The following is a 27,242-nucleotide window of genomic DNA, read 5'->3' as shown; positions in this document are numbered from 1 at the left end:
GTTCATTACAGGAACTGTGCACTATCTATCTATGGTTCCAGGATTCAGGGGCGCCGCCAGGAATTTTGGGCCCCATGAAAAGAAAAAAAAGTTTATCATTTCTATTAGTTTTTCCATTTTTGGGGGGCCATGTCAGTCAGGGGCCAGTAGAATCGTCAAAACTTTCCCCCCCTATAAAGCGGCCCTGCCAGATTGTGTGAGTGTCTCACTTATATCTTAATCACCGACTGCATGACGGGCACTGTGCACTAATTTTTACAGTATCATCGTGTAGACTTGTCACAAAGAGTTTTGTTTTTTTATACAAAATACTAAACACTACGGTATTTTGATACCAAATAGGAGGATATTTTCATCAAACCTATCAAATGCAATTTAGAAATCCTACTTTGTATTTGAAATACGTACTTTAAATACATGAATCATACATACTGCCCATCCCTGGCCTAGTACAGCCTGTTTGTTGAGGCTATCCTACGATAATCCGATTTGTGTTTTGATCTGGTCTTTGTCCCTTTAAGAAGCAGTGAGAGTGAAGGGAGGTGGTGCGGTTTCACACCCGGGGTGGGAAACATGGGTGTGGTCAACGATTTGTGAGTGACAGCTGGGTACTGGCTGTCGAATTTTGCGACGCCCGAAGACTCTACAACAGCCAGTAAGATTAGGAGCTGACCTGTTCCTCAAATTGGAACAGCCAATTGCAGTAGAAATGGGAGTATCTGAAATCCTGTTGTGCATCCAACGTGGGACTATGGAACGAACGCTGGAAAAAAGTATTCTAACTAGAAGAAAAAACTCTGGTTGTTGGGCTACGTTATAAGTGTGGACCACAATTGATAATCTATTGAATCGCCGGGATTTATTTGACCACATCCTTTTAACTGATAGATTAGATCTTCACAGATAAGTATTCATGCTGTAGGCTATAGGCTACGGGAAGTTGGAATCATTCTACACGAGCAAGGTGTTGCATTTTGGTGTTATGGAAAATCAACGATGGACTTTTTCGGCACTGGTCACTTCTTGCGGCTGTTACATCTTGCTCTGCTGTTAAGTGTTATAACATTGTAGCCTACATACTCTATAGTATGTGCATATTGAGTATCCCAAGTAAATTGTTTTTTAAGTTTGTGTGTCGACAACATGCTTGCTAAAAGTATTGTTTTGCCAAAAAGGAGACTTCGTTTTCAACCATTCATCGGACAATTTTCTGTGATGTATTTTTTATTTTTCTTAAAGGACACTTTCATTACAGCCTATTGAAAGGAAAACTGACTCATTTCGGACTTAAGAAGAGAAAGTTGAACTCGGAATTGACGTGTTCTAAATGGTTCTGTTATTCTGGAAAAGTAGACTTGGTCACACCACTTGTGTTAACACTGCTTGTGTTAGACTATCTTATACATATTTAGCCTAATGTGAATTTACCTACAAACTGATCAGCTTCCAATTTGTGGATACGAATAGAGATCAGAGCTATTAAAAGTGGATACAAAATGGCGGCTTCCCTGGGACGAATGGGATCTTTTTCTCACTATGGTTTTTATTTAGTTTTGTCGCTTGGACTGTTACTCAATTATGGATTGAGCTCAGAATTACCATGTGCTCAGAACTGTACATGCACTGGAGATTCTGTGGACTGTAGCTATTTGGATTTGACAGAAATACCCCTGGACCTTCCAGATCGGACAGCTTCGCTGTAAGTTACCGTCAGCCGTCCGTAATCATTGACCCCCATATCGGCACAACATTGCTTGCCAAACGGAAAGTAGCTCAGAGCATAACACCTTATTGCGCACAAGGATGGATTTTCTATTTCTTACGCTCCAGGGTTTCCCCTTAACATTTTTGTAGTTGTTGTAGGCTACAACAATAGGCTATATATAGTCTAATCAATATGATCTGATCCCCTCCCTCAAAACTTAACTATGTGATTTCCCATACCGAGTTGTGATGACTCGGTTAGATCCGTTCATTCCAGGAGTTATATTAAATCCTATTTCGCTCTTAAATTACATTTCTGCTAAATTAGGCATGAATCCTCAGGACATTAGCCACGCTATAAACACGTTTGGAGAATCATTTAGTCGTTTTGCCCACTGATTGAGGAATGTCTCTTCACTTTGGAGCATTGTTGGCCAGTCTTTCTCCCACTGAATAACAGTCAACAGAGCAGTTACTCGCAATCAACAATTTCACACCACTCAGGACTGATTTCATGTCAAAGACAAACTAGATCTGAAACAAAAATGTGGTTGTCATGTAATTTCTGAATGGCCCATCTGAGTTTAAATGGGTTGACTGCACATATATCATGTGCAACCAAACATTTTCTTGAAAATATTAAAAAGTTAGGACAGCATAACAACCCTGTAGGCTGTGACAATTTTAGAGGTAATGCGTGTAACTCTGTCAAAGTACCCTATGCCACTATGAATAAAGGAATAACCCTCAGGCAGTTACCGCTTTGCCATTTTCAACAGTAGCCTATGATTATTGTAAATTGACACATGTAAGTATACATAACTAGGTGAAATATGTAGCTGGTCATGTGATATCTGATGTATGCATAGATTGTCTAGATCCACAGCTAATGGCATCAGTCTCTTATCAGTCCAGATTTAAAGACCTACAATCTTGCTGTTTTCAAAGGGAATGGTTTTATGAGCATTGCATTATCTATAAAACACCTAGACTGCACATTTCCACAACACCACAGATAGTTCATTGTGTCGGCAGGTACTACAAAGGTAAAGGCTCTCTTTCTTCTCTGGTTTGTGAAAGTGCCAGATAAGTACATAATTACTGTAAAACCAGACAGACTTTCAGTCCTGGCTGTCATGTCGTCGCATTATGACTCTAATCCAACCGCCACTAGCAAGCCAAGGAGCTTTAATGTTTAATGTTGTGGAAACGTTTGGCTTAAGTGAAATCATATGCAAGTGAAATCATATGTGTCTTGTTGGATTGGACATATATGATTCTCAGATAACACCTTTTTTTTAGGCTTTCATTGCTTGAAACAAATGAACAAACAAGTGTTCCCTGTCAGTTTAGTCCAGACTGACTGAAGTGCTGCAGCAGTACAAGAGCAGCAGTGTGCAGTAGACCTCTGTGGTTTCCAGGGCATTTCTCCATAAGCAGTCTTGTAATCTTGTGGTATTGACTGATTATGCCGAGTTTGTTTATTGTAATAGATTGTTTTTGGCCTTGTGACTTTAATGTCCTTAGGGAATTGTTTTAAAGCCACATCTCTACATCTCCAACTCCTTGTATTTAAGAGATGATCGTATCGCGACCACTTTGATTTTATCATATAGTTGTGCGTATTTGCCTAGGTCACACACTTTGAAAGTGTTTACCTTTAGTGAAATGCAGTGTTTATCAATTCTTATAAAATGACTTCTGTTCAGAACTTGACTGGAGAACAAATTGGAACCAACACGGGAACTCAAGGTCAAGAAGGTCTTTCATAGGTACAGATCAAATATGACATTTACATGAAGCTCTGAAATGAGTTCATGGAAGTGTGTTGACTTTGATGACAATAGAGCAGCTGCTGCCACAAGTCATTCCCCAGGAATCCAGTCAGTAGAATAGATGGCCTTTTTGTTAAGACATTACGCAGAGCCAAGTTTTTTTTTTTCTTGCATGTTTTTGTTTAAGCCGGTGTCTACAAAGTGTGTTTGATAGATGAATCATCTGTGAATTCTGTACATCTGGGAAGAGTTTGGAAATCTGGAGAAGACATCAGAAAAAAGTTAAACTTGGAGAGAGGTTCTGTAAATCGGAATACCCCCAAAACAGGCAGTCTGGCAACCAATAGAAGAATGCTATGTGTGTGTGTGTGCTTACCGGAGCCGAACACTTCAACCGTCAGGAAAACTTGCATCAGTCTGTGTCCTCAAACGATGCAAAAAAAATAGAGGAGAGAGAGAGAAAGCTGCTAGTCCTAGACATTCTCATATACTGTTTATAAAACCAGGGCCCATAGCTGGCCCTAGTCTCTCTTCCCATGGACAATAGTGCAATTATTTCCAAATGTTCTTCTTCCTAGCATAATAAACACAAAGTAGGGGAAATTCAATGTCTAATGATCAGTCATTTGCGTACTTTGAAGTGGAGTACATAAGATCAGCAGTGTGTTGAGAGAGCTGAAACAATAGGTCTTCAGAGTGGAGCTATTTATGTTATTTTCCCAGATTAATAGGACAGGCTCATTTCCTTTGTTTCCAATCAAGGATTCTGGCGACATACGCAATACATGTATTCGCATCCAAACCCAAGCGTATCATTAGGTGGTGCTTGTACTTTTGCTCCTCATCGGCGGGAGTGTTGAATAGCAGTGTGGGCCCTCAGACAGGCCAGGCTCCCCTCAGTGTGTCTGGACCTCCGATCCTCCGCTCCTCCGCTCCAGCATGGAGCCAGGAGCTCTCCGAGGAAGGCCGTCCACATGGGCCCAAGATGTGGGCCTGCTAGAGTGAGTGCTCGTCTCGGGAACCCCTCAGAGGAAGATCCAATGACTCCTTCTGAGTCTGCCTGAGCTGCTCACAGGGAGGAATCCTCCTGGACGTCTGGACACTGCAAAGTGGGCCCAGAAAATATGCTGATCCCATCAGCCCACAAGCCTGCTCTCAAACCTGTGCAGTTTTACTTAGGTGTAGATCTTGGGACATGCTTTTGCACATGAACAGTAGTTTCTCTCTGTTCTCCCCCAATGTTTAGAGGAGTGTAAAATGGTGGTGTGGCCATGGTGTTAGCCCTGTGTACACTCTCACTGCCATTGCAGGGCTGTAAACCTGCTCTTTATGACAGGAAGGTGTATGTGTGTGGGGGGGACGACGACAATGTTGTGCTAGGCACTGTCTGGCCCTATGTCTGGCCTATGGGAGATCTCCCCTCTGTCTCTGACACAAGGTTATTCTTTGACTAGTTTATTGTGCTTTGGAACAGCCCATTAAAGTTTCTCTGTCTCCCAGCTGTAGCTCCAAGGGGCTATCGCTCATATCGCTTCACACTTCCATGGAGCGAAGTTCACACTCTGCTTATCGGCGATAGAGATGGACAGATAAAAATGGTCTCAGCTTTCCTCCCTCCTCTCACACACCCATAGACTGTGCAGAAATTTTGACAAGGTGGGCATTCTCTAAGGAAATGTTATCGGGCCCTCGCTGCTCTCTGGCTGAATTTAGGCTGTGTGTGATTGGTTGTGGGATGGGCCCATGGTTAGGACTGTGGTGCGGCGTGTGTTGCTGTCTGCTGATGCCTTCCTTCTCCGCTGTGTTGCTCTCTGCAGTATCCATGCCCCCCAGTGCTGGTCGGCACAGAAAACCCTGTGATTTTTCACTTTGCTTCAGTATAATGAGGTAATTGCCTCCTGTTGCAGGGCCGGCAATTTAGCAATCTGTGGCACAATGGCAACGGGAGGAGAGATCACAACATACCATGCTGTCAGGGCTCTGCCTCCCGGGCTCACTCTTACACACACAAACACTCATACTCTACCATTATCTCCTCACACAGCAGGAAATGAAAGGGGAGTGAAAGAGTGACAAGGAGCACAACGAGAGAGAAAGAAGGGGAGAGAGACATCTGTGGAGCTGAGGGAGCTCAGCAGTTCTGTTCAGGGTTATGAGAGGCTGTCCCTCGTGATGTTTGGGATCTCTCTTTCCAGTTTGTAAAGCCTTCATAAGCTGTTTTATTATCCCTCCAATTTTCTCTTAAAGTCTTCTTGGTTTTGTTAACCTGAGGTAAACTGGAGTCACAGCGCATATCAAAGGTCACATCAGTTTGTCCCAGACCCGCGATGGGCTCGCTGCCACCAGAGGAAAGAGGGTGAGGAATGTGGTGCGTCAGGTAAATGTGTCCCCAGACTCTGGGAACAAGCAGCCATCTCTCCACAGGCCAGTGAAACATTCCTAGCCCATCTCTCATGTCTGGACTGGAGCAGGAGTAGGGCTGTGGGCTCCTTTTGTCTCCCAGCTAAAACCTTCCCAGAGAGACAGCAGACACCACAGCCTCCCATAGTGTCTGCTGACAAGCCCCGAGAGGCACCGTTTACGTTTGCGTGTCTGTCGAGGTGGGATGGGGGAGTGAACCTGTGTAAATTTTGTTCATGAGAAAGATCATTATCTTATCATATGGAGGAGCAAGGAGTAGCGTTTCCCTGTAGCCCAGAACTGTTGCTTGTAACCCTATCTCTGAACAAATGTCTCTGTAATAAGTGCCTGTTCAAGTAAAGTGCCTGCTATTAAATGCACTGTGAGTCTGAACTGCAAATTGAGTGTTACACAGATAAACGACTGTGGGCTGAGCACTGTAAGTGAGCCAGGTTTAAGCCACTTTTAGTATCGATAGTATTGATCAGGACCTTAGGAACTGCACCGGAGTGCCAACACTGGCTTCTCCGAATAGTTGTTTCACAGAAATTCGGGTTACAAAACAAATACAAGGAAATCACCAATGGCACTGAACAGTTTGTTCAAAAAGTCAGGACTGATACTGATAATGGACTGGACTGATAATTAATGCAGATAGTCAGGATTCTTATCCACTTCTCTATTTCCTACAGGAATGTCGGCCACAACAAGCTGACCAGCGTCAACCCAGAAGTCTTCTCCAACATGCCCAACCTCCGAGAGCTGTAAGTAGACAACGCTCAGGCTCAGACAACGCTCAGGCTCAGACAACGCTCAGGCTCAGACAACGCTCAGGCTCAGACAACGCTCAGGCTCAGGAAACACTAATGAGTTGGACAGGCCACTTGGGGACAGTTCACACTTTAGGAAAAAGTGTCAGGACATTCAAGGAGTCCCCCCCCCCCCCAACACACACACACACACATATAAATCACGTAGAACTCAAGGTTTCTTCCTGACCACCAGAAGGTGTGTGACTGGGTGTTCCTCTGTGTGTGCATGTGTTTAAAACGACTCGGCACATCCTCCTCTCTCGCTCCTCTCGTAAGGTGAGTGTGTTGACTGGGCTCTCCCTTCAAAATAGGCCCAATTCAGAGGAGCATCGATTGCTAGGCAGACAGCTAATCTATGAACACAACTCCTCCACAAAGAACCTCTCTCTTACTGGCTAATGGACTCCTCTTGTGTGTGTTCACGTTTGTCTTGTTTTATGCCTGTTTTTCACTCTAAAACACAGACAGACACACACACACACACACATAGACAGACAGACACACACTGACCAGAGAATTCTTGTAAGTACTATACTGTATTGTCTTGAAATGAGTCCAATTGAGAATAAAGTTGTGGTTTTCTATTTAAAGCTTCCCCCATCACTTGACACCAGCCAAACCCTGGGTTGTAAATATTTAATATAGTGAGGAGAGGGCATGGGTCTATCTCAGTCAGCACTGGCAGGGAGACTCACACATATGTTTGCAGAGCCACCAAGCTAACAAACATATGCTGTCATCTCATGTGCCTTTTTAGATTTACAGTTGTTGAACAGTGATGACTTCGTTCTTGATCTGCTGACAGCATAGTTCTGTGATACGGCATGATCTCTTGCTCCCTCAGTTTTTTCTCAACAAGCAATTTTGTCTGTTTTGTTTGTTTCAGACGCCTAGATCACAACGAGCTGGCATCCATCCCAAGTCTAGGGAAGGCTTCTCCTAACATCTTATCACTCTACCTGTGAGTATGGAGCACTGAAGCCACCACTGAACCTTCATTACAGCTGTTCTAGTCATTTGTTGGGATCCCTCTGTCTACTGCCTGGCTAGCTGTCTGTCTACTGCCTGGCTAGCTGTCTGGGTAAATGTCGGAGTATTGGTTTGGCTATATGTCTGGGCTTTATATAGTCAGTTGTCTTTGCATTGCTTCCTCCATCACTTGTTTAATTTAAGCCACTTTGACTCACATATGCAACTGACCACTTCAGATAAACCACAGTCATAGCCAGCGTTGTCACCTAAAAACAATGATTTGATGGCATGTGTGGCTGTTATTTTTACTGCAAAATTAGTTTCAAGTGTTTCAACTAGGCTACACTAGTTTTCCACAACCTCTCCTCTACTCTCTCACAGGACTTCATGTTTAGGTGAGTGTTGTGGTGTGTGTGTGTGTAGTGTGTGTGTGTGTGTGTGTGTGTGTGTGCGCTCTGTGTACCTCCAAGTTTCTTGTTGGTTGGGTTTTGGAAGGTCCTCCTGGTTACAGTTGTGAAACTCTGCCTGCAGGGTCTGCCTGCTCTGGCATCTCACTGGAGATTTACTGCCCTATTTGGGAAGATCGTGTGTGTGTGCTGTGTGTCTGTGTATACTTGTGTATACGTGTGTGTGTGTGCTGGCGTGTGTGCCACAGCTGTGAGCCTGACAGTCTCCCTCAGTACACACAATTGTGACACTGTCCTGCTCGCCTGTTCTGCAGAAAGTCAGTGAGGCCGCCTTGTTTTCCAACCGTTGTCGTGCTCCTGTGTGGCCGTAGAAGACACTAGACCCGTTCAAACCGGGAAACACAGAGACAGTCCACAGGCTGGGGTTAACAGTTGGCCTCCCCAGCTGTGTGGAGCCTGTGTTGTATCTTCACTGCTACGGCGGTGGGAGGACTCTGCTCTTCTGCCAGGCCTCAGAAGCAGCCACGTCCCTGCCTCTCCTTCTGGGTCACCCTGTGCTTCTCAGACGGACCAAGGACTGCCCCGTCAAGGTGTTCAGCCTGTTGCATGTTAGCCTTTTCGAATGTGTTAGTGTTCTTCAGTTATGTGTTTGAAAATGAACCCCCGGCCCTCGTTGGCTGGTTCAGGAGAATGCAGCCCTCCTCTCTGCTCTGGCTTCTTTTTTTGGCCTGGTTGGAAGCCTGTTGCTATGGGTAGCCCAGGGACCTATCTTTACAAAGCTGCACAGCTGATGGCCTGTAGAACACTGCAGCTGGTGTTGTCAGTCACAGGGCTTATGGTAAAACACATAGGCAGGAAAGGGGGGTGGGGGAGTGGGGGGCGGTGGTGGTGGGGGCAAGATGGTAAAGTGAAGGACTCAGGGTGACATCACCACGGTTACCACAGGAGAAGCGGAGTTGGGAGGAAGAAGGCAGACGAAGGGGGGCATGCACTCCGGCTCAGGTTTTTTCCCAAAAGTAACCCAAATACCCCCGCCCGTCCCCCGTCTCCCCCAGCCCAAACACCCCGTCCCCCCTTGGCAGCAGCCCAGCCAGTTCCTACACTGGTCCGTGTGCCTTGGCAGCTCATGCAGACATGGCACACCAGTGCGGGCAGAATTCCTGTATGGTTGGTGGAGAGCGGTCGGAATGCTGTCTGACTGCAGGGCTTGTGTGAGACTATGGCCTCTGGAAGAGGAGGATGGACCGTGGGGGGAAAGAGGGGTGCAACAGGAAAGAGAGGGGTGTCTGCACCACCCATCTGTGTGAATGCATAGAGAGAGAGATGGATGGAGGGATGGATGGAGGGAGAGAGGGAGCAATGATGACCATTATTTGAGATCAGCCTCTGTGGTCTTCTCTGTTCCCTCCCTCCTTCTCTCCCTTCCTCTCTCCTTCTCTCCCTCCCTCTCTCCTTCTCTCTCTCCTTCTCTCACTCTCTCCTTCTCTCCCTCCCTCTCTCCTTCTCTCCCTCCCTCTCTCCTTCTCTCCTTCTCTCCTTCTCTCTCTCCCTCTCTCCTTCTCTCTCTTCCTCTCTCCTTCTCTCCCTCCCTCTCTCCTTCTCTCCTTCTCTCCTTCTCTCTCTCCCTCTCTCCTTCTCTCTCTTCCTCTCTCCTTGTCTTCCTCCCTCTCTCCAGTTTCCCCTCTTCCCCTCTTTCCTTCCACAAAGCCATCCGCCTGTTTTGATTCTCCCTCCAGGGCAGTTCATCAGGCAGAGATAAACCAGAGAGAGCGGGCTTGACCAGCTCACCAGATAACCTGTGTGTCCGCCTGCCTTTGGTCTTGCATTAATCACTGCTTCCAGATCCAATCAGGCCCTCAATGCACCTGGTCTTTCCACAGAGATCCCCCCCAGTCCCAGAATGCCACAGCAGGCCAGCTCCGCTACTCCTAGGATCACACAGACCCAGTGACATTAGATGTGCACAAACTGCCCTATTGTCTGGCCTGCCAACATCAAAGGCAGGAGTCATAACAACTCCAATAGACACTCATAGTGCTAATGGGATGATGTGATTTGAGATAACTATTCTATTGTTTTGGTCCCCAACATCAAACAGGGGCTGGCTGAACAATGGCCTGAAATCACTGGGCAAAGGGCTGTCTGGATCGACATGAACAAACGTCTCCATGTTGTGCTTCTATACATCAAAAGAGGTGTCAGAATGATCTGATTATAATCATATGCTCAATGGGGGATTGTGAGATTTGGAATTAAATGGATTGAATGGAGCTGTGAACATCAAAGAGAGAGTGAAGGAAGGGAGGGATGGTGGGATAGAGAGAGTGTGAGAGGGGGACTAGCAGAGAGAGAGAGTGAGAGAGAGAAAGACAGACTTTGGTGTGGGTTAGAGGCGCACTGGGCGGAACTTCTCGGGTCAGCTTCTGAGAGAGAGAGAGAGAGAGAGAGAGAGAGAGACAGAGAGAGAGAGACAGAGAGAGAGAGACAGAGAGAGAGAGAGAGAGAGAGAGAGAGAGAGAGAGACAGAGAGAGAGAGAGAGAGAGAGAGAGAGACAGAGAGAGATAACGATGGGAAGAAACCGAACCTCACCCTCTGATCTGGAGTCAGATCTGAGACGTTTTTTCCCAGCGAGGGTCAGCAGCTGTTGACCCCCCCGCTCCGCAGAGGCTCTGTCAGTCTCTCCCTCCAGCCCTCCATCATGTGGCTCCCAGAGGCTTCTCATATGGGTATGGGTTGGGTTGGGGTGGAGGGCAGGGTGTGTGTGTGGGTGGGAGGGGCAGGGGTCTGTGTGTGTGTGTGTGGGGGGCGGGGGGGGGGGTCAGTGGCTGCTACTCATCCTTTACTTTTTCCACCACTGTTTATTCAGGTGGTCTGCAGCAGGACTCCCCCCCCCCCCCCCCACTTGCCTACAGAGGCTCTTTTAGCCTGTGTGTGTGAGGGATGTGGGAGGGGTCTGGGGCAGAGGGATTGACCTTGTTTTTATATAGTGTGACTGGTAGGACACCTGCCTGTTTGAATGCAACAGCCCAACCAGGGACATTTAGCAAACAGGCTTGCATGCTGGGAGTCGACTGCGCCTGGGAGAGATATGTGGACTCTCCTCAGATTCTTTTTGTGGGTGTTTCCTTCACACGAAAAACTGTGTGTGAGGTAACTTTGATTGACCTGGGATTTGTTTTCCCAGTTCTGTAGAGGGTTTGTTAACTTCACGGTGAACTGGACACACCGAGTCCATGCAGCAGTGTTGACCCTTTACAGCTCATCACACTCTCAAGTGTTTAGAGCTCCTCTTAGAGTCCTGAATGATCCATCAGGGTCACCTATCTAGAATGTTCCATGACAGAGCCCTCAGCCTGGACTGCAGCAGAGGCCTTGGTAGTGTTTGGAGAGGAATGTTTGTATTCTCTTCTAGCTGACGTTTGCTCCTGAAGGAGACCACTTGGTTGTGTGTACTCTCTCTCTTTGTTCCTGAGTGGACTAGGAGCACAATGATGGGGTCTTGTGTGCTCCTGGAAAAGCACATATTTGCAGCTCCGATTGGTTCAGAATAGATGGCGAGTTGCATTATCTTGTGAAGCAGTGACAGCACAGTGTGCATTTTGTCTCGCAGATGTCAGTCTCTTGTTTTTATTGATTTCTCTCTGTTTTTCAGACACCACAATAAAATTCGGAGCATTGACGGGAGGCGCATGAGGGAGCTGGTCTCCGTGGAAACGCTGGACCTGAGTAATAATGACGTCAGTGAAGTGCGAGTGCACTCCTTCCCTGCAGGCCTCCAGATCAAAGATCTGTAAGTATAACCTCAAAACATCCCCCCATCTGCCTGTACCTCGACTGAACCTCTCCCGTGTCCACGAACATCCACCGTCCTGTCAGTGCCGTCGAGTTCCTCTTCGTCCGTGGTTCTGACGCTTGTGCTTTCTTCCTCTCGCTTAATGCCTTGCATGTGTTGTTCTGTTTCCCCAGGTATCTGAGCAACAACAAGATCGTGCTTCTGGAGTCTGGAGCTCTGGACCAGCTGGGCTCGTCTCTGCAGGTCCTCAGGCTGAGCAGGAACCGCCTCAGCCAGGTCCCCGTCAAGGGCTTCCAGCTGCCCAGGCTCACCCAGCTGTGAGTAGCTCTCCTCCTGACTCTGGCCGGAGCAGCCTTTCTTGTTGAGAGAGTGGTAGTTTTGTGTGTGGGGGGGAAACCAAGGCTAAATGGAATCTGAGCAGTCTGTTTATAGTGGTTAGACTAGTTGCGAAGGCCATTAGTGGGACCCCCTACCCTCCTGAGGTGGAGAAACTCTTCTTTGGTCAACATGAGAGCCTTTCCCTGGCTGATTTATGCCCTTCCCTGTGTACCTTGAGTGGGTCATCTCTCCCTGAGCCCTTTGCATGCTGGCTCTGTCCCTCATTCCCGGCCCTACCCTGCAGCATTACGCCAAGGTAGCCTCATCCATACCTCAACACCACCACTGTGGGGAGAAGGAGACACAGGTAATGGGAGTCCGCCCCATTGTGGCTACGGGTCTCTTCACTCCACGGTTCCAGAAGCTTCCCCGGGTGCCTATTGTTTCACAGGTGACACTGTATCTGTACATGCTTATGGCAACATGGAGCAGACACAAAGAGCCTGTGTGGATGTTTATGCTGCCGGGCTGTGATATCAAACCTCCTGCTCGCCAGGTGCAGGCAGGTGACACAGCCCAGCGGACAGAGCTGAGGGCTTTACCAACACCTCGCACGCTATGTCTATTTTTCTCCTCTCCTTGAAGACGGTTCTCCCTGACTTCTATTCAGTAACCTTGAAAGGGAAGGGTGCTGAAATGTCATGTGCTGAAATGCTCTGGCCTCTTTCCCTGGTGGAGTACTTCCTCTTATCCCAGAGCTATTTCCATGTGTTTGATGTTTGCTACTGCAGTTGACCTTAGAGTGATTGATGCCAGTTTGTGATCCTGTATTGGGATGCCCAGGTCAGAACATGACCCTAGTTTGCAACTAGACCCTTCAGGTCCCAGGGGTGTGCAGCACTGGGCCATACCGGGCACAGGGGCCACAGGTGGAACAGAGAGCACTCAGGAATGCCTGCTGGGGGGGTTGGTGGAGATGAATGCTCATTAGAACCAGGAGAGAAGAGTAATGAGCTGCCGTAACTAGCGGCCTTCATGGAACCTGTGAAATGTAGAAATAGAGAAAAGAGCCATGTATGTTCTGTCCTCTTGACCGTGTTCCTGTGTGATGTGTCTACAGTGAGCTGAACAGGAACCGTCTGAGGCAGGTGGAGGGCCTGACCTTCCAGGGCCTAGCCAGTCTGGAGGTTCTCAAGCTCCAGAGGAACAACATCAGCAAACTGACCGACGGAGCATTCTGGGGCTTGGCCAAGATGAAAACACTGTGAGTGTCCCAACCATCTGCCTCTGACCTCAAAACATCTACAATAGACTGGCGTGAAATAAAGTTTGTTTGTTTTTGTTTTTAACCCAAACTACATTACCCATACTGCCTCTGTCCTGTTCCCCCTGCAGCCACCTGGACTACAACAATCTGATGGAGGTGAACAGTGGCTCCCTGTATGGTCTCAGCTCTCTGCTGCAGCTCTTCCTCAGCAACAACTCCATCTCCCACATCAACCCTGATGGCTGGAGGTTCTGCCAGAAGCTGCGCGAACTGTGAGTACCTTCTGTCGTCCCAACACCCTGTCTGCCTCCCAACACCCTGCCTGCCTCCCAGCACCCTGCCTGCCTCCCAGCACCCTGCCTGCCTCCCAACACCCTGCCTGCCTCCCAACACCCTGCCTCCCAACACCCTGCCTGCCTCCCAAGACCCTGCCTGCCTCCCAACACCCTGCCTGCCTCCCAACACCCTGCCTGCCTCCCAGCACCCTGCCTGCCTCCCAGCTCCTGCCTGCCTCCCAGCACCCTGCCTGCCTCCCAACACCCTGCCTCCCAACACCCTGCCTCCCAACACCCTGCCTCCCAACACCCTGCCTCCCAACACCCTGCCTGCCTCCCAACACCCTGCCTCCCAACACCCTGCCTCCCAACACCCTGCCTCCCAACACCCTGCCTGCCTCCCAACACCCTGCCTCCCAACACCCTGCCTGCCTCCCAACACCCTGCCTGCCTCCCAACACCCTGCCTCCCAACACCCTGCCTGCCTCCCAACACCCTGCCTCCCAACACCCTGCCTGCCTCCCAACACCCTGCCTCCCAACACCCTGCCTGCCTCCCAACACCCTGCCTCCCAACACCCTGCCTGCCTCCCAACACCCTGCCTCCCAACACCCTGCCTGCCTCCCAACACCCTGCCTCCCAACACCCTGCCTGCCTCCCAACACCCTGCCTCCCAACACCCTGTCTGCCTCCCAACACCCTGCCTGCCTCCCAACACCCTGCCTGCCTCCCAGCACCCTGCCTGCCTCCCAGCACCCTGCCTCCCAGCACCCTGCCTGCCTCCCAACACCCTGCCTCCCAACACCCTGCCTGCCTCCCAACACCCTGCCTCCCAACACCCTGCCTGCCTCCCAACACCCTGCCTCCCAACACCCTGCCTGCCTCCCAACACCCTGCCTGCCTCCCAACACCCTGCCTGCCTCCCAGCACCCTGCCTGCCTCCCAACACCCTGCCTGCCTGCCTCTCCCTGCACCTGAACCTCGGCTAAATGACTTAACGCTCAATATGCACTCCTCTCAGGATAAGCTTGTTTAGCCCATAATTACAGCCGGGGTTGACAGTAGCTAAGTCCTCTTTAAGCACCTGTATTCAGGTCTCCAAATGGGTTTGGCCCACTAGCGTGTAATCCTGTGTTGCCAGTGTTGCGGTAATTACAGAGGGGATCCCTGTCTCTCAGTCGAATGAATGAGCTGGTATTATCTCCGCTGTTCAGACTGTGTTGACACGACTGTTCCAGCGTCCAGCTCAGCTCAGGTGAGGCATTGCTAACTGGGCCGTTGTTAGGCATCGCTGGCGCCAAGGACAGCACTCTGCGTGTGGGTTCATGAATGTATTTCAAACTGATATCAGCCCGTGTGTGGGTGTGTCTGATAACCCTCTGTGTCCGTGCTCCATCTCGTTGCAGTCCGCACAGTGAGAGGTTATATGATTTTATTAGTGGGGCCTGATGACTGTGATACAAGGGGATAGTGGTGTGCTGTGTGTTGCTCCAGAGCTGCCTGCTTTATGGCTCGCCTGTTATTACATTCCGGATGAGACAAGCTGACGAGGAAGGAGGCAGAGAGACTGTACACATGATTGACCACACTGCCCCCAGCTCCGGTCCAGACCTTGCCCACACACACACACACACACCACATATCCTGTCAGGCCACTGGTAGATTGAGACCATAAAGAATGCAGTGATGGGAGACTGAGTGGAGAACTGAGTTTCATGCTTGAACAAAAGCGGTGAGTTTGATGACAGATGCATCTGGCACGAGTAAAACATCCGATACGTTCCCCCCGCGTCTCACCTCCCCGTGATCGTACCGACGTCAACCACCGCGACCACAATAGAAGCATCTAACTTGTGGTGTTGAGGGGAGTTGGCAATGAACCTCAGAACAAAAAGATGCCTGCCACCACTCTGTGGTCTCCCAAGTCCTAACCCCCCCTCCCTCCCTCCCCCCCCCCTTCTCTGCTCCCCCCTCCAGGAACCTGTCCTACAACAACCTGACCCGCCTGGATGAGGGCTGCCTGGCCATGCTGGGAGACCTTCAGTCCCTCCGTCTGGGTCACAACTCCATCAGCCATGTGACCGAAGGAGCCTTCAAAGGCCTCAAGTCCCTGCGCACCCTGTAAGTCTTCCTGACCCCTCCCAAGGCACACAACATTAGTTCCTTCCTGAATGTTGAGGCTGGAGGAACCATTGCAGGAGCAGGGAAACTTTCTGTTCCATACTGTGTAGGTACGAGAGGGAGATGTCTGTCAGGTCTTTCATTAGCCCCTCGTGGGCAGTTGTGAAACACCTTGCAGTTGTTTACTTGAGACGGTTGCCCATTGTCTCATTTGCATTCATGTATGTGTGCGTGTGTGTGTGTGTAGACGAGGTGTGCATTTGTCATGGTTTCTGTGAGAACATTTCTTTTCTCCCGCCCCGGTGCTTGTTAAGGCTGTGGGTTCCCAGAAAAGCTAGATGCACATGTGTTCCCCGGTGCTAACCTCCCTGGAGGCTCCTGGCCCTTTTAAAACTGAGCAGGATGGGAGTCCCCCTTTTACACTGGCCCTGCACAGGCGGAGGGAGAGGGGGATGGAGGGATGGAGGGAGGCTGTTGAAGGGCTGGTTCCTTGCGTCTTTTTGGCTTGAGCTCTTCCCAGCCAGCCAGCCAGCCAGAGAAAAGAGTGTTGCCTGTGCTCACTAGACAAGGTCTTTCTCACAGTGGGGTGACAAGCCAAAGCATATACAGACCTTTCTCTGCTGGCACAGAGAGAGAGAGAGAGAGAGAGAGAGAGGGGGGGGGGGGGTAGCTGTGTGAGAGGCCCTCTGTTTTGCTCGCCTCTCTCGCCCTTTCTTTCTTTTTTCACTTTTTCCTTTCTTTCTCACTTGCCGGCTTTGTCTGGCCCGCCGATCCCCACACACATCTCCTGTTTTCCTCTCCGCTCTCACTATCCTTTTATCTCTGCCTCCTCGCTCCCTTTATTCTGTCCCCACTTTATCTTTTGCATTCTTTCTTTTAATGACTTTTCTTACTTTCACCCTCCCCATGTCTCTTATCCCTTCCTGCTCCCCCTTTGGCTCTCTCTTCCTCTTCCTCTCTGCATCTCTCTCCCCCCCCTCTTTTCCTGATCTCTTCCTCTCTCTCTCTCTCTCTCTCTCTCTCTCTCTCTCTCTCTCTCTCTCTCTCTCTCTCTCTCTCTCTCTCTCTCTCTCTCTCTCTCTCTCTCTCTCTTTCAGGCAGATCTAATCTAATCATTGTGCTGGATGGTAGGCACAGACCAGGCCTGTAAGAGAGCCGGGGCTAGCTTTAATTGGGCCTGCACTGTTGGCCATGGCAGCGTGGGGTTGGAGCCTGCAGTGGGGTGTGAAAGCCCTGTGTAGGCCAGCCTTTTCAGCAGTGGGGGCCAGTCTTCAGGGGCCTCCCCCTGGCCTCCCCCGGCCCCTGTATGGGCCCCCACCACTGGGCCGCATTAACAAGGCAACGGCCATTCACGCCCAGCCAGCCAGAAAGAATAGGAAATTGGCAGCCCAGTCCGGTCGAACTGTAGAGGCTCTGAAAGGAAGCGGAGGGAAGGTCTGTGGATGCGGGTGGGGGGTGGAGGGGCTGGAAGAGAGGGGGTATTGAGTGCCAAAAGACTGTGTGGGTGTGAGTGACCATCAGCCTCAAAGAGCTTTCCAAAGTTTGAAAGAAAGTCCCTTAATGGCAGGGGAAACAAAGCGTGCGATAGAGCGGCGAGTCACATCTTTGTCCAAGTATTTTTTTGTTGTTTTCCTTCCTGATTGCTATTCAGAGGGCTCCCAGTGCCCAGATGACTTCACCGGTGTGGATAGCCCGGTAGAACAGCTAATGAAGTCTATTCAGCGTGCGTTTAGAAGTGTCCGGGCAGACCCAAGGCTCTTTTCTTCTCTAGTTTAGCTTCAATCTCAATTCTTTCCAGCTTCATTAGCAGCAGTTGCTGTGACTATGGCATAGACCTTCCACCAGGACTCCCAGACCCAACTGGCTGGATCCAGAGGGCATTATGCGCCCGGCAATCTCTCCATGCCGTCATGAATTATACATGTGTATGCCTGTGCTGGGGTGGCGTGCCTTCCTCTCTCCAGTAACCCCCCCCCCTCAAAGGAAAGAATGCGCTTGGCTGGCAGAGCAGAGCAGCAGGGAGAAGTTTGCTCTTTAGGCCAGGTGCGGATGGGGGGAGGGGGGGTGGGGGGGGGGAGAAGGAGTGGGTGGGGCTAACCCGTGACTTCCAACTACGTCTCTTCTAAAGCTACAGAGCACTCTGAACTACCCTCCCCTTCCCCATCGGTCCTCCATCGCTCTCATCTCTTATTTTCTCTCTCTCTCTCTCCACAGGGAGTTGGACCATAACGACATCTCTGGGACAATAGAGGACACCAATGGGGCCTTCTCTGGACTAGACAGCCTCAACAAGCTGTGAGTCTCTCCCCCTCTCCTCCACCCTCCACCACCCCCCTCCCTTTCAGCTCGCTGGCCTGCCACTGGTTTGGCGATTGTCTCTCCACTTCTCTGCATCCCCCCCCCCTCCCTCTCCTCAGCCAGTGTGAGAAGTGAGTTTCCTGGTGCTCTCCCCAGCCTCCAGCACGGCCTGGGCAGGTCGGACAGAGAGCCGCCCCGGTCTCTGTCTCTCCCCTCAGGGCCTCACACATCATTTGGAAGTGCTACTCTGAGCGATGACTTGAAGTGCTACACTGAGAGATGACTTGAAGTGCCGCTCCGCTTTTATGAGGCTTTTCCTCATGATGCATCCAGGTTTATATTTTAACTGCTGTTGGCCTAAAACCCCAGTCTGTTCAAATCGGTTTTTCATCTGGGTTTTATCTCAGTCTGACTCTTCCAGTGGCCATGAAGCTTGGTTGGGGTCTGTGGGGAGGCCATGAGACCTTGGAAATGACTTTTTGTCTATAGTTTATGGTCTTTCATAATTTACCCTCCTTGTCTAAACCTTGTTGTCACCAGTCCAGATAAGGAGTGAAGCAGCACTTAAGATGCACACAGAGCTGAAGCATTCAGCGTCCAATGCAGTCATCACACATCAAGTAAAAAGGCTGGTGTCCAGCCAAGGCCGTTCCCTGAGTGAGCCCCACTGAAAGGGCTTTTCTGTGGACCTGCAGGAGATCCAGCAAGCCTGCTCTGAGCCCCTCTCCTCCTCCTCCCTCCCTCCATTCCTCCTCTCCACTCTTCTCGTCTCGAAAGGCCTGTTGTTAGGAGCTGAGAGAGGGTGAAATTGGGGGGTGGGCCCGGTCATCAACATCAAACGCTGTGTTAGCCCTGCGTGCCCCGCCTCTGCCCCGGCCCTTTTGTCTTGCTGGGAGGGGTGTCGGCGGAAACTGCCCGCTGTACCCAGCACTGGCACAATACCCCCACCCTCCTCCGCCCCGGGTTAGGATGGCCGGAAAACAAGCTCACCAACGCTGGGAACAAGATAAAGGGAGGGGGGGGCTTCAAAGTCTCCTCGGAACGTCTTGTGTCCTCCAAGATCGGCTTGTGAATATCCCCTCATGGGAGGTAGCCACTGTTGTATGTCTAATCTGGGTTTACTGGAGGTCTCTCTTTCAGACCACGGGTCCTCTTTCACCATCCAGGCTAAGAGAATAGGAATGACTCGTGCTAGCTATGGACCACTCCTGTCTGTCCAGCCCAGTCCTGTCCTAGCAGCTCAGCTCAGCCCAGTCCTAGCAGCCCTGAGTGCAAGGTCTCAGCCCTGCCGCACTGCTGAAGGATGGTGGGAGGGGGTGTGGGGGGTGAGAGGAGGAACGGTGGGAAACGAAGGAGAGGGGTAAGGGGGTGGGGGGCGCTGCTTTTGAAGAGCGTCTGGGATTAAACCCCCAGGAGGGGGCGAGCCGCTTGTTCCTTGCTTGAACCTGGCCTTGACAAGGCTACTTTTATTCCCCCTACAAGCTGTGTTGTCCCAACAGTGAGAGAACCTGGCCTTTCATGTGACTACCCCCCACCCCCCGCCTTCCCCTGGCCCCTCCCCCTCCTCCCAGGCTCTCAGCCCCACCCTGTCATCGCTATTAAATTCTAATAAAGATAAAAGTGGTGTTTGAAGAGCAGAGCAGGGCCGGACCGGGCCCCCAGACTCCCTCAGCCTTCGTTCTAATCTCCACAGTTCGGATTTCCAATACCTCAATCCCTTTGCTCTTATCAGATTCAGCTTCACTAATTGTGCTTTTCTCTCTCCCCTTTCCCCTCTTCCTCTCCTTCTCTGTCTCATGTTTGCCCCCCACCCCCACCCCCTCTCTCAATTCTCTTTCTCTTTTCCTCTACCTCTCTATCTCCGTTTATCGCCGCCCTTCATGTTTGGAAATTGCAGAACTCTGTTTGGAAACAAGATCAAGTCGGTGGCCAAGAAAGCCTTCTCAGGCCTGGAGGCCCTGGAGCACCTGTGAGTATCCCACAATGCACTGGGGCCCCCTCCGAGCACGGCTGCCAAAAGTAGCTGCCTGAGAGGGCTGCTAGCAATTTAATAACGTCTTTGTAAAAGGAGAAGACAGGGTTTGCGAGGGCCCAGCTGCTTCCCTCTCGTTAGTCTGCAGACTCAACTTTGGCCTTTTTTCCTAGTGCAAGGGAACAAAGTTATTGAGCATATGGTCAGTTTCGTAGAAGAAATGGAATTTCTATAAGCTCTTTCACAGGCCCTGGCTGTTAAGGGAGGAGAGAGAAAAGAGAGTGCTGGATTGTATCCTCGGTCTAACATGCCTGCCTCTGTCCACCTTGTTTAAAACAAGCCATTTGGAAGTGTGTGTGTGTGTGTGTGTGTGTTCCTATTACAGCTGACAGCCCTCTGTTTAATGTCCCCGTAGGAACCTGGGAGAGAATGCTATCCGCTCCATCCAGCCAGACGCCTTCAGCAAGATGAGGAACCTCAAGAGCCTGTGAGTTGATCATGACTCACCTGTAAAACGCACACGCGAACACGCACACACGTACACACAAGATATTATATAACACAATGATGCTATAGTCATGGGAAAAGAAATGAGACCTTATTCCTCAGTCGGATCAAAGCTGTTCTAAAACAGACAGTCAGATAACAGCTGTCCTTTCCTCTCAGGATGATCCAGAGTGACAGCTTCCTGTGTGACTGCCAGCTTCGCTGGCTCCCCGAGTGGTTGGTGACACGGGACTTGGTAGGGGACGTGAATGCCACCTGTGCCCACCCTGAGAGCCTGGAGGGAAGCAGCATCTTCCAGTCCCCATCAGAGAGCTTCGTCTGTGGTGAGTCGCGTCGCTCTGCCGACAGCTGTCCATGTGTCATGCTATTGTGTTGATTATCTGATTTCACCTGTTTGGATCTGATAGGCTATATATGGGTGTGGGACAGCGTTTGTACGTCAGTATGCAAATATGTCAGCTTCTCTATTTTGGTTGGTGTGTGTGTGTGGGGGTTGTTAGTTAGCATTTCCAGTCGAGTATGTGTGTTATTAGGTGACGCTAACACCTCCCTCCCTTCTGCCCTCCCTCCCTCCGTGCTCATGCCTCCAACCCCCTCCCCCCCCCCCCCCCCCCCCTCTCTTCTCTCCTCTGGATAGACGACCTACCCATGCCCCAGATCACGGTCCAGCCAGAGACCACCATCACCGTCCTGGGCAGCGACGTCCGGCTGACCTGCACGGCCGCCAGCAGCAGCTCCTCTCCCATGACCTTCGCCTGGCGCAAGGACCAGGAGCTGCTGCGCCAGGCGCAGATGGAGAACTACGCCCACGTCCGCGCGCAGCCCGGCGGGGTGATGGAGTACACCACCATCCTCCACCTGCGGCACGTCACCTTCGCCCACGAGGGCCGCTACCAGTGCATCATCACCAACCACTTTGGCTCCTCCTACTCCAACAAGGCCCGCGTCACAGTCAATGGTCAGTTTGTTTTAGCTTGTGTGTTTTAGTGTGTGCATGTGCTAGTTTGTATGTGTGTTAGTTTGTGTTTGTAGGAATGACTTCCTCCAGATAACTCGGTAATTTAGGAGATACTTAGCCGAGTTAGACAGCATAGGAGAGTTGTTCTACCGTGGGACAGAATAAATCAGATTAGGGCTCATTCAGAGCTCTTCCTCAAAGAATCTCTTCAGCCTTCTCTCTCTCTCACACACACACACACACACACACTCTCTCCATCCCTCCCTCTTTCTCTCACTCGCTCAGAGAGGAATTTGGAACTAATGTGCCCATCAGTTCCATGCTGTGTCAGCTTGGCTGACCGCTTCACTGGAGCAGTCTGAGGCTGGTCCCCTGCTCAGTAGAACTCTAACCCAGACTCTCCTCTCCTCCAGTTCTGCCCTCCTTCGTCAAGACGCCCCAGGACAGAGCCATCCGTACGGGCACCACGGCCAGGCTGGAGTGTGCGGCGGAGGGCCACCCGACGCCTCAGATCGCCTGGCAGAAGGACGGGGGCACGGACTTCCCCGCCGCCCGCGAGCGCCGCATGCACGTGATGCCCGACGACGACGTGTTCTTCATCACGGACGTGAAGCCGGAGGACATGGGCGTGTACAGCTGCACCGCCAAGAACACGGCAGGCACCGTGTCAGCCAACGCCAGCCTCACCGTGCTGGGTGAGACACGCCGTGTCACACATGATGTCATACATGATGTCAGACATGATGTCATACATACTACCATGCTACCAGTTCTCCTTTCCTCAAAAATGTATTATTCCCTCAATCGAATCAAATCATTTACTATTCACATTATGCATCACACAGCTGAGATCCATTTTGGATTTAATTTGAGTTTTTTTACTTTAGCTTTCTCAGTTAACTTAATGTTGATGACTTGGGGAAATGTGACCACGCAAATAACCCCCAAGTCACTTGGGAATTGGTCAGCCTTCAGCTCGGGACCCAAACCCTTTATTTTCCCTCTGCAGCTGTGGCCTTGCTATAGGTCAGGTGTCAAAGGTCAGGGGTTAGGGCTGGGGTTGGAAGGGGGAGGGGTAGGGCTCACAGAGGGGTGTTTGTTACGCCCCCCTCCCACCCCGCCTCCTTTCAGGGTGGGAGGGACAGTCCTAATTCCTGAGCTGTGGGGCTGAGTAATGGCCATGTAGGAAAATATGTGGAGGTTGGTAGATGGGAACTCCTTGGATTCTCTGAAATACTCAAGACAAAAATGTTCTCACGTGTACTTTGTGCTGTATATTGGAGGGTAGTTTGATCCAATGTAAAGGGCTCAGTTCTGTTTGGCCTGGGGTGAGTGGGAGGTCTCTGCTATGAGGCCCTGTGGGGGGTGGGGGGGCTGGAAGGTAGGAGAGGGGGAACGGGGGGAGGGGTGAGGGAGAGGGGAGGCTGGGGCGGGTTAAGTGAGATCTCTTAATCTGTGTGTTTCCTGCTGAGAGGAGAAGCCTTCTCCACACACACCCTCACACACACACACACGCACAAGCGCACACACGCAAATACACACAGCTCAATGCACACAGATCACCAGTCAACATAGACTAATACAACTGGAGGAAGGACTCTTTAGTTCGGAGTCTTTTCATAAACATCCGTAGCTCAGATCTGCATGACATCACGCCACTGTCTCGTCTCTGTTACCTGTTCTGTGTGCTTGTTCTGAACTCGGAAACATAGTTAGAGCCCAAACACCACACCTGCCTTTATGTTTCCAGCCGAGTGCATCACTAACCCCTCCCTCCCTCTCTCTCTCCCTCCCTACCCCTTCCTCCCCCTCCCCCCCCTAACAGAGACCCCTCACCTGGTCCAGGATCTGGAGGACCGCAGCGTGGTGGTTGGGGACACGGTGGCTCTGCAGTGCAAGGCCCTGGGCAGCCCCCCGCCCCGCATCACCTGGCTACGCAACGACCAGCCCCTCCGCCCCTCCGACAGGCACCACTTCACCCCCGGCAACCAGCTGCTGGTGATCGGCAGCGCCGCCCTGGAGGACGAGGGCCGCTACACCTGCGTCATGTCCAACCCCCTGGGCACGGAGCGCGCCCACAGCCAGCTGAGCGTGCGCCAGCAGCACCCCGTCTGCGCCCCGCCCTCCGGCCCCAGCACCGTCACCGTGGGCATCATCGTAATCGCCGTGGTGACGAGCATCGTTGTGACCTCGCTGGTGTGGGTGTGCATCATCTACCAGACCCGCAAGAAGAGCGAGGAGTGCAGCGTCACCAACACAGGTGAGGGTCTGCAGACGATGCCCAGGTGACCCAGGTGACCTAGGTGACCCAGGTGATGGTTTGATGTTGACCCTGCTGACACTCCCCCTCTTCTCCCTCCCTCCAGATGAGACCATCGTGCCCCCGGATGTGCCCAGCTACCTGTCCTCCCAGGGCACCCTGTCTGAGAGGCAGGACGTGTGCATCAGGGTGGAGGCCGGCGGGGGAGGCCAGCCCAACGGACACCTGGACACCTCAGGTAGGACTGGGCCTCCACACCTCTCACACGCTCCTGGACTCAACTCATCTACGCAGCACGCAGGGAACTGCTGGACGGGCTTCTAAAGCACAGGGTTAACGTGTGTGTGTGTGTGTGTGCGTGTGCAGGCTTCGACGGTGCCGTGGTGTGTACAGACTGCATGGAGAATGGGACCAGCTACTGTAAGGACCCCGGCTACCTCCCCCAGGGGATGGGACCAGTGGGCCTGGAGTACCAGCAGCATCCCCACACCCCCCCCATGGAGTACAGTGCCCCCCCCCCCGCACTCCGACACGGGATACTACACCCCCCCACACTGCAACGGGACCCCCAACGGAGTCCGAAGGGACCCCCAGCCTCCCGGCTCACCCGGCCACCACGACAAAGTGACGCCACAGCGGAACCACCACGACAGACAAGGTACGGTGTCACCGCGGCGACAACGACCGTTACTGTCACGCCAGCCGCTCGCTGAAACGCCATCGTGTTTGGAGCTGCCAGCTGTGGCTGTGAGGCGGTGATGGTGAAAGGGAGGAGTGTGATGGATGGGTCCCAGTCGATTCTTGACAAGCTGGATCCTAGCTGTCAGCCTGGGAGTCTTGAGGGGAGCTCCCACCTCCAGCTGCACGCAGGCAGGCAGCGTTGAGTTCCCAGCGCTGGCAGCCTTCCATCAGGGCAGGTCTGGGCCTGTGCTGCCTGGGACTCTGCTCCCTCGGCTAGGAGGAGGGAGCCCAGAGCTGTGTGTGGATACAGGTCCTCATGTTTGCGTGTGCCATCACTGGCCTGCTATTTTATTCTCCACTCTCTCTCTCCTCTCTCTCCTGCCTCTCTCTCCCCTCTCTCTGTCTCAGGGTTGCCTGGGAAGAGAGCAGGACAGATCGTCGTGTGCTCCCCGTCCCAAGCTGAGTCGTTCCACAAGCCAATCAAGCTCTCCCCAGGCGCGCTGGACTGTGAGAGGGAGCTGAGGCAGACTCTGCTGTCTAACGGACACGCTCCCAGAGCCACTCAGTGACAGCGCCCCCCTCAGGAGAGCCAGCGAGTAGCAGGCGCCCCCCCTCTGCACACCCCCTGAACTAAAACAAACTCACCTTGTTCTTTGGGAACTGGACTGCTACCTCAAATAGAGGAGAATGTTCCCCCCTCCCCCCTCTCGTCTGGGGCTGAAGGGGCGGGAGCGCGAGGAAGGGGACAGGGTCCGGAGCTTGAAGGCGGAGCTTGTGTGGGTGGCGTCCCATCCGAGCGTATCAGATGTACATACTTAAAACCTTCCCCTGGGAGGTGCCAATCACAACCTAGCTCCAAATAAATGACTTGCATTTGAAGCATGCAAATGTAGGGAAAAAATGTACAGTATATGTGTGTTTGAGAAAGAGAGCTATACCATTGGACATTTGACCGTGTACATAAGAGGTTGCATATATATTATATAACTTTTACAAAAGAGTATTTGAATTTATTCTGTGCATGATAAAGAAAGGAGTGATGGTATTTTTGTCTTTTTCAAAATGAGCCTCGTCGACATCTCTCGGCTTCAGCTACGGTGCCTTACTGCATGATCAAAGAAACTCTAGAACCAGACTCATCATATATCAAGAGATTTAGAGAGATCTATCGGTACATTCATATACCATGGAAACACTTTATTGCACTTGAATGTATTTGACATACACTGCCAGTCATGGCCTTAAACAAAACATAACTTACACTCAGTGGTACTTCATGAAGGATGAACTTGGGTTTAATTTATTTTGGTACGTGATATGGTACAAGGTAGGATGTTTTGATGGACAAACTAGGTTTTGGTCATGTAAGCACTTTTGTACGCAAGTTACTCATCATTAATTACATCTGACAAAGCAGCTTAGGGACATGATGTATGGATGTCTAAACCCTTCAATTTCAGAGTAACCTGTCACTTTCCATGTTTCTGGGATTAGAGGAATATCAGGCCTCTTCTACCTGTTTAGTGACTACCAAAAACCTGCTTTAGTAGCCTTTGGTTCAGACAAGACCCTCTCCTGTGCTTGTAAACCAGTGTTTTTGTTCCCTTTTTACTCAACAAATATCCCTGGTTTCAAATACACATTTATAGCAAATGTGGCTCCATATATATTTCAACTGTAAAAGGGAATGGTGATCTTGACCGGTTGAACCAGAAGGTCACGTGGAGTCAGTTGTGTTACTGCTGTCGTGTAGCCTGACGTTGTCATACTCATAATTCTAGTCAGAATATGAGTCTGAAAACTCTCCGTTGGGCTATGACTACGGGGCATGTTTCAACCGAACTCGTAAAACAAATGCCTCTTCGCTCAATTGGATAGACCTACAACCAGAGCAACGTAATATGTTGTTTGTTGAAAACAAATTCAACCCAAGGACTCTCTTGTGACGTTGTTGATTACGCTACTGTTGATCATCTGTCCATCATCGTATAAAGCCCAATTTCATTGGTCCGCCCAGATCCTGGTTTTATGTAGTTGTTCCCAATACGAGACCCTCCAGACCCAACTTCCCGACCACATTTTTTTGTGGGCGGGGAGAAGTTGGGCTGGCAGCCAGGCTTGCTGTCGTGCCTAACCTGTCGCCTGCTCCATGTTCACACTGAGGATGGCCAGTATTCGCCTGTCAGAACACACACCAGACCATATATAATAGTGGTAAAGCATTTCCTGGTATCTGTTGAGTCTTTGTAAAACTTTATTGGTACGAGGTGAGGATGTTTAATTCTGTGAACAGCTTACTGTTTGGGAAACTTGTGAAAATGTACTCTTAACCAAAACTAAGAAAAATGCAGTGAAAGTCCTCCTCTTCCCAAGGCCTGGATACCTGGGGCCAGTGTGACACACAAAGAGCAGTTTAACGTTTTACATTGTGTAAAGTGTACATGGGTCTTGCCCATTTTGGCTTTGTTTTTACAATTACAGAGTAGGACAAATGAACTATCAGAAAGCTAGAATTACATAAAAGATCATTCAGATGTTACTCGGACATTTCCCCAGTGTATCCAGGTTTTGAATGAGGAGGTAAAACAGTACATTATATCTGGTCCGAATAATTTATTGAAATAGACTGAAGCCATGTACCATTGTCAAAGCTAAAAACATTGAAGTGTCTTACATGGCATTGCAGTGTCTAATAAAATCACATTTTGATATTATACATTA

The 27,242-nt window shown here is 50.7% G+C and overlaps 1 protein-coding gene across 1 annotated transcript; it reads left to right on the top strand.

Moving 5' to 3' along the window:
- The first annotated feature begins 712 nt into the window (after positions 1 to 712).
- lrig1 (leucine-rich repeats and immunoglobulin-like domains 1) lies at positions 713 to 27,242 on the top strand. Its single transcript, XM_084704107.1, is given in 20 exon segments — positions 713 to 1,699; positions 6,572 to 6,643; positions 7,578 to 7,652; positions 11,724 to 11,861; positions 12,038 to 12,181; positions 13,303 to 13,446; positions 13,578 to 13,721; positions 15,702 to 15,845; positions 18,060 to 18,140; positions 20,041 to 20,112; positions 20,531 to 20,602; positions 20,782 to 20,945; positions 21,260 to 21,580; positions 21,994 to 22,275; positions 23,406 to 23,840; positions 23,947 to 24,078; positions 24,207 to 24,322; positions 24,324 to 24,498; positions 24,930 to 25,086; positions 25,088 to 27,242. Coding segments are annotated over 20 exon segments (3,105 nt in total). The 5' UTR covers positions 713 to 1,496; the 3' UTR covers positions 25,122 to 27,242.

This window comes from Hypomesus nipponensis, chromosome 9, assembly GCF_054491055.1.
Source record: "Hypomesus nipponensis isolate SF chromosome 9, ASM5449105v1, whole genome shotgun sequence".
Lineage (NCBI taxonomy): Eukaryota > Metazoa > Chordata > Actinopteri > Osmeriformes > Osmeridae > Hypomesus > Hypomesus nipponensis.
The sequence above is the reverse complement of the archived record's forward strand: the minus strand, read 5'-3'. Positions and strand labels throughout refer to the sequence as shown.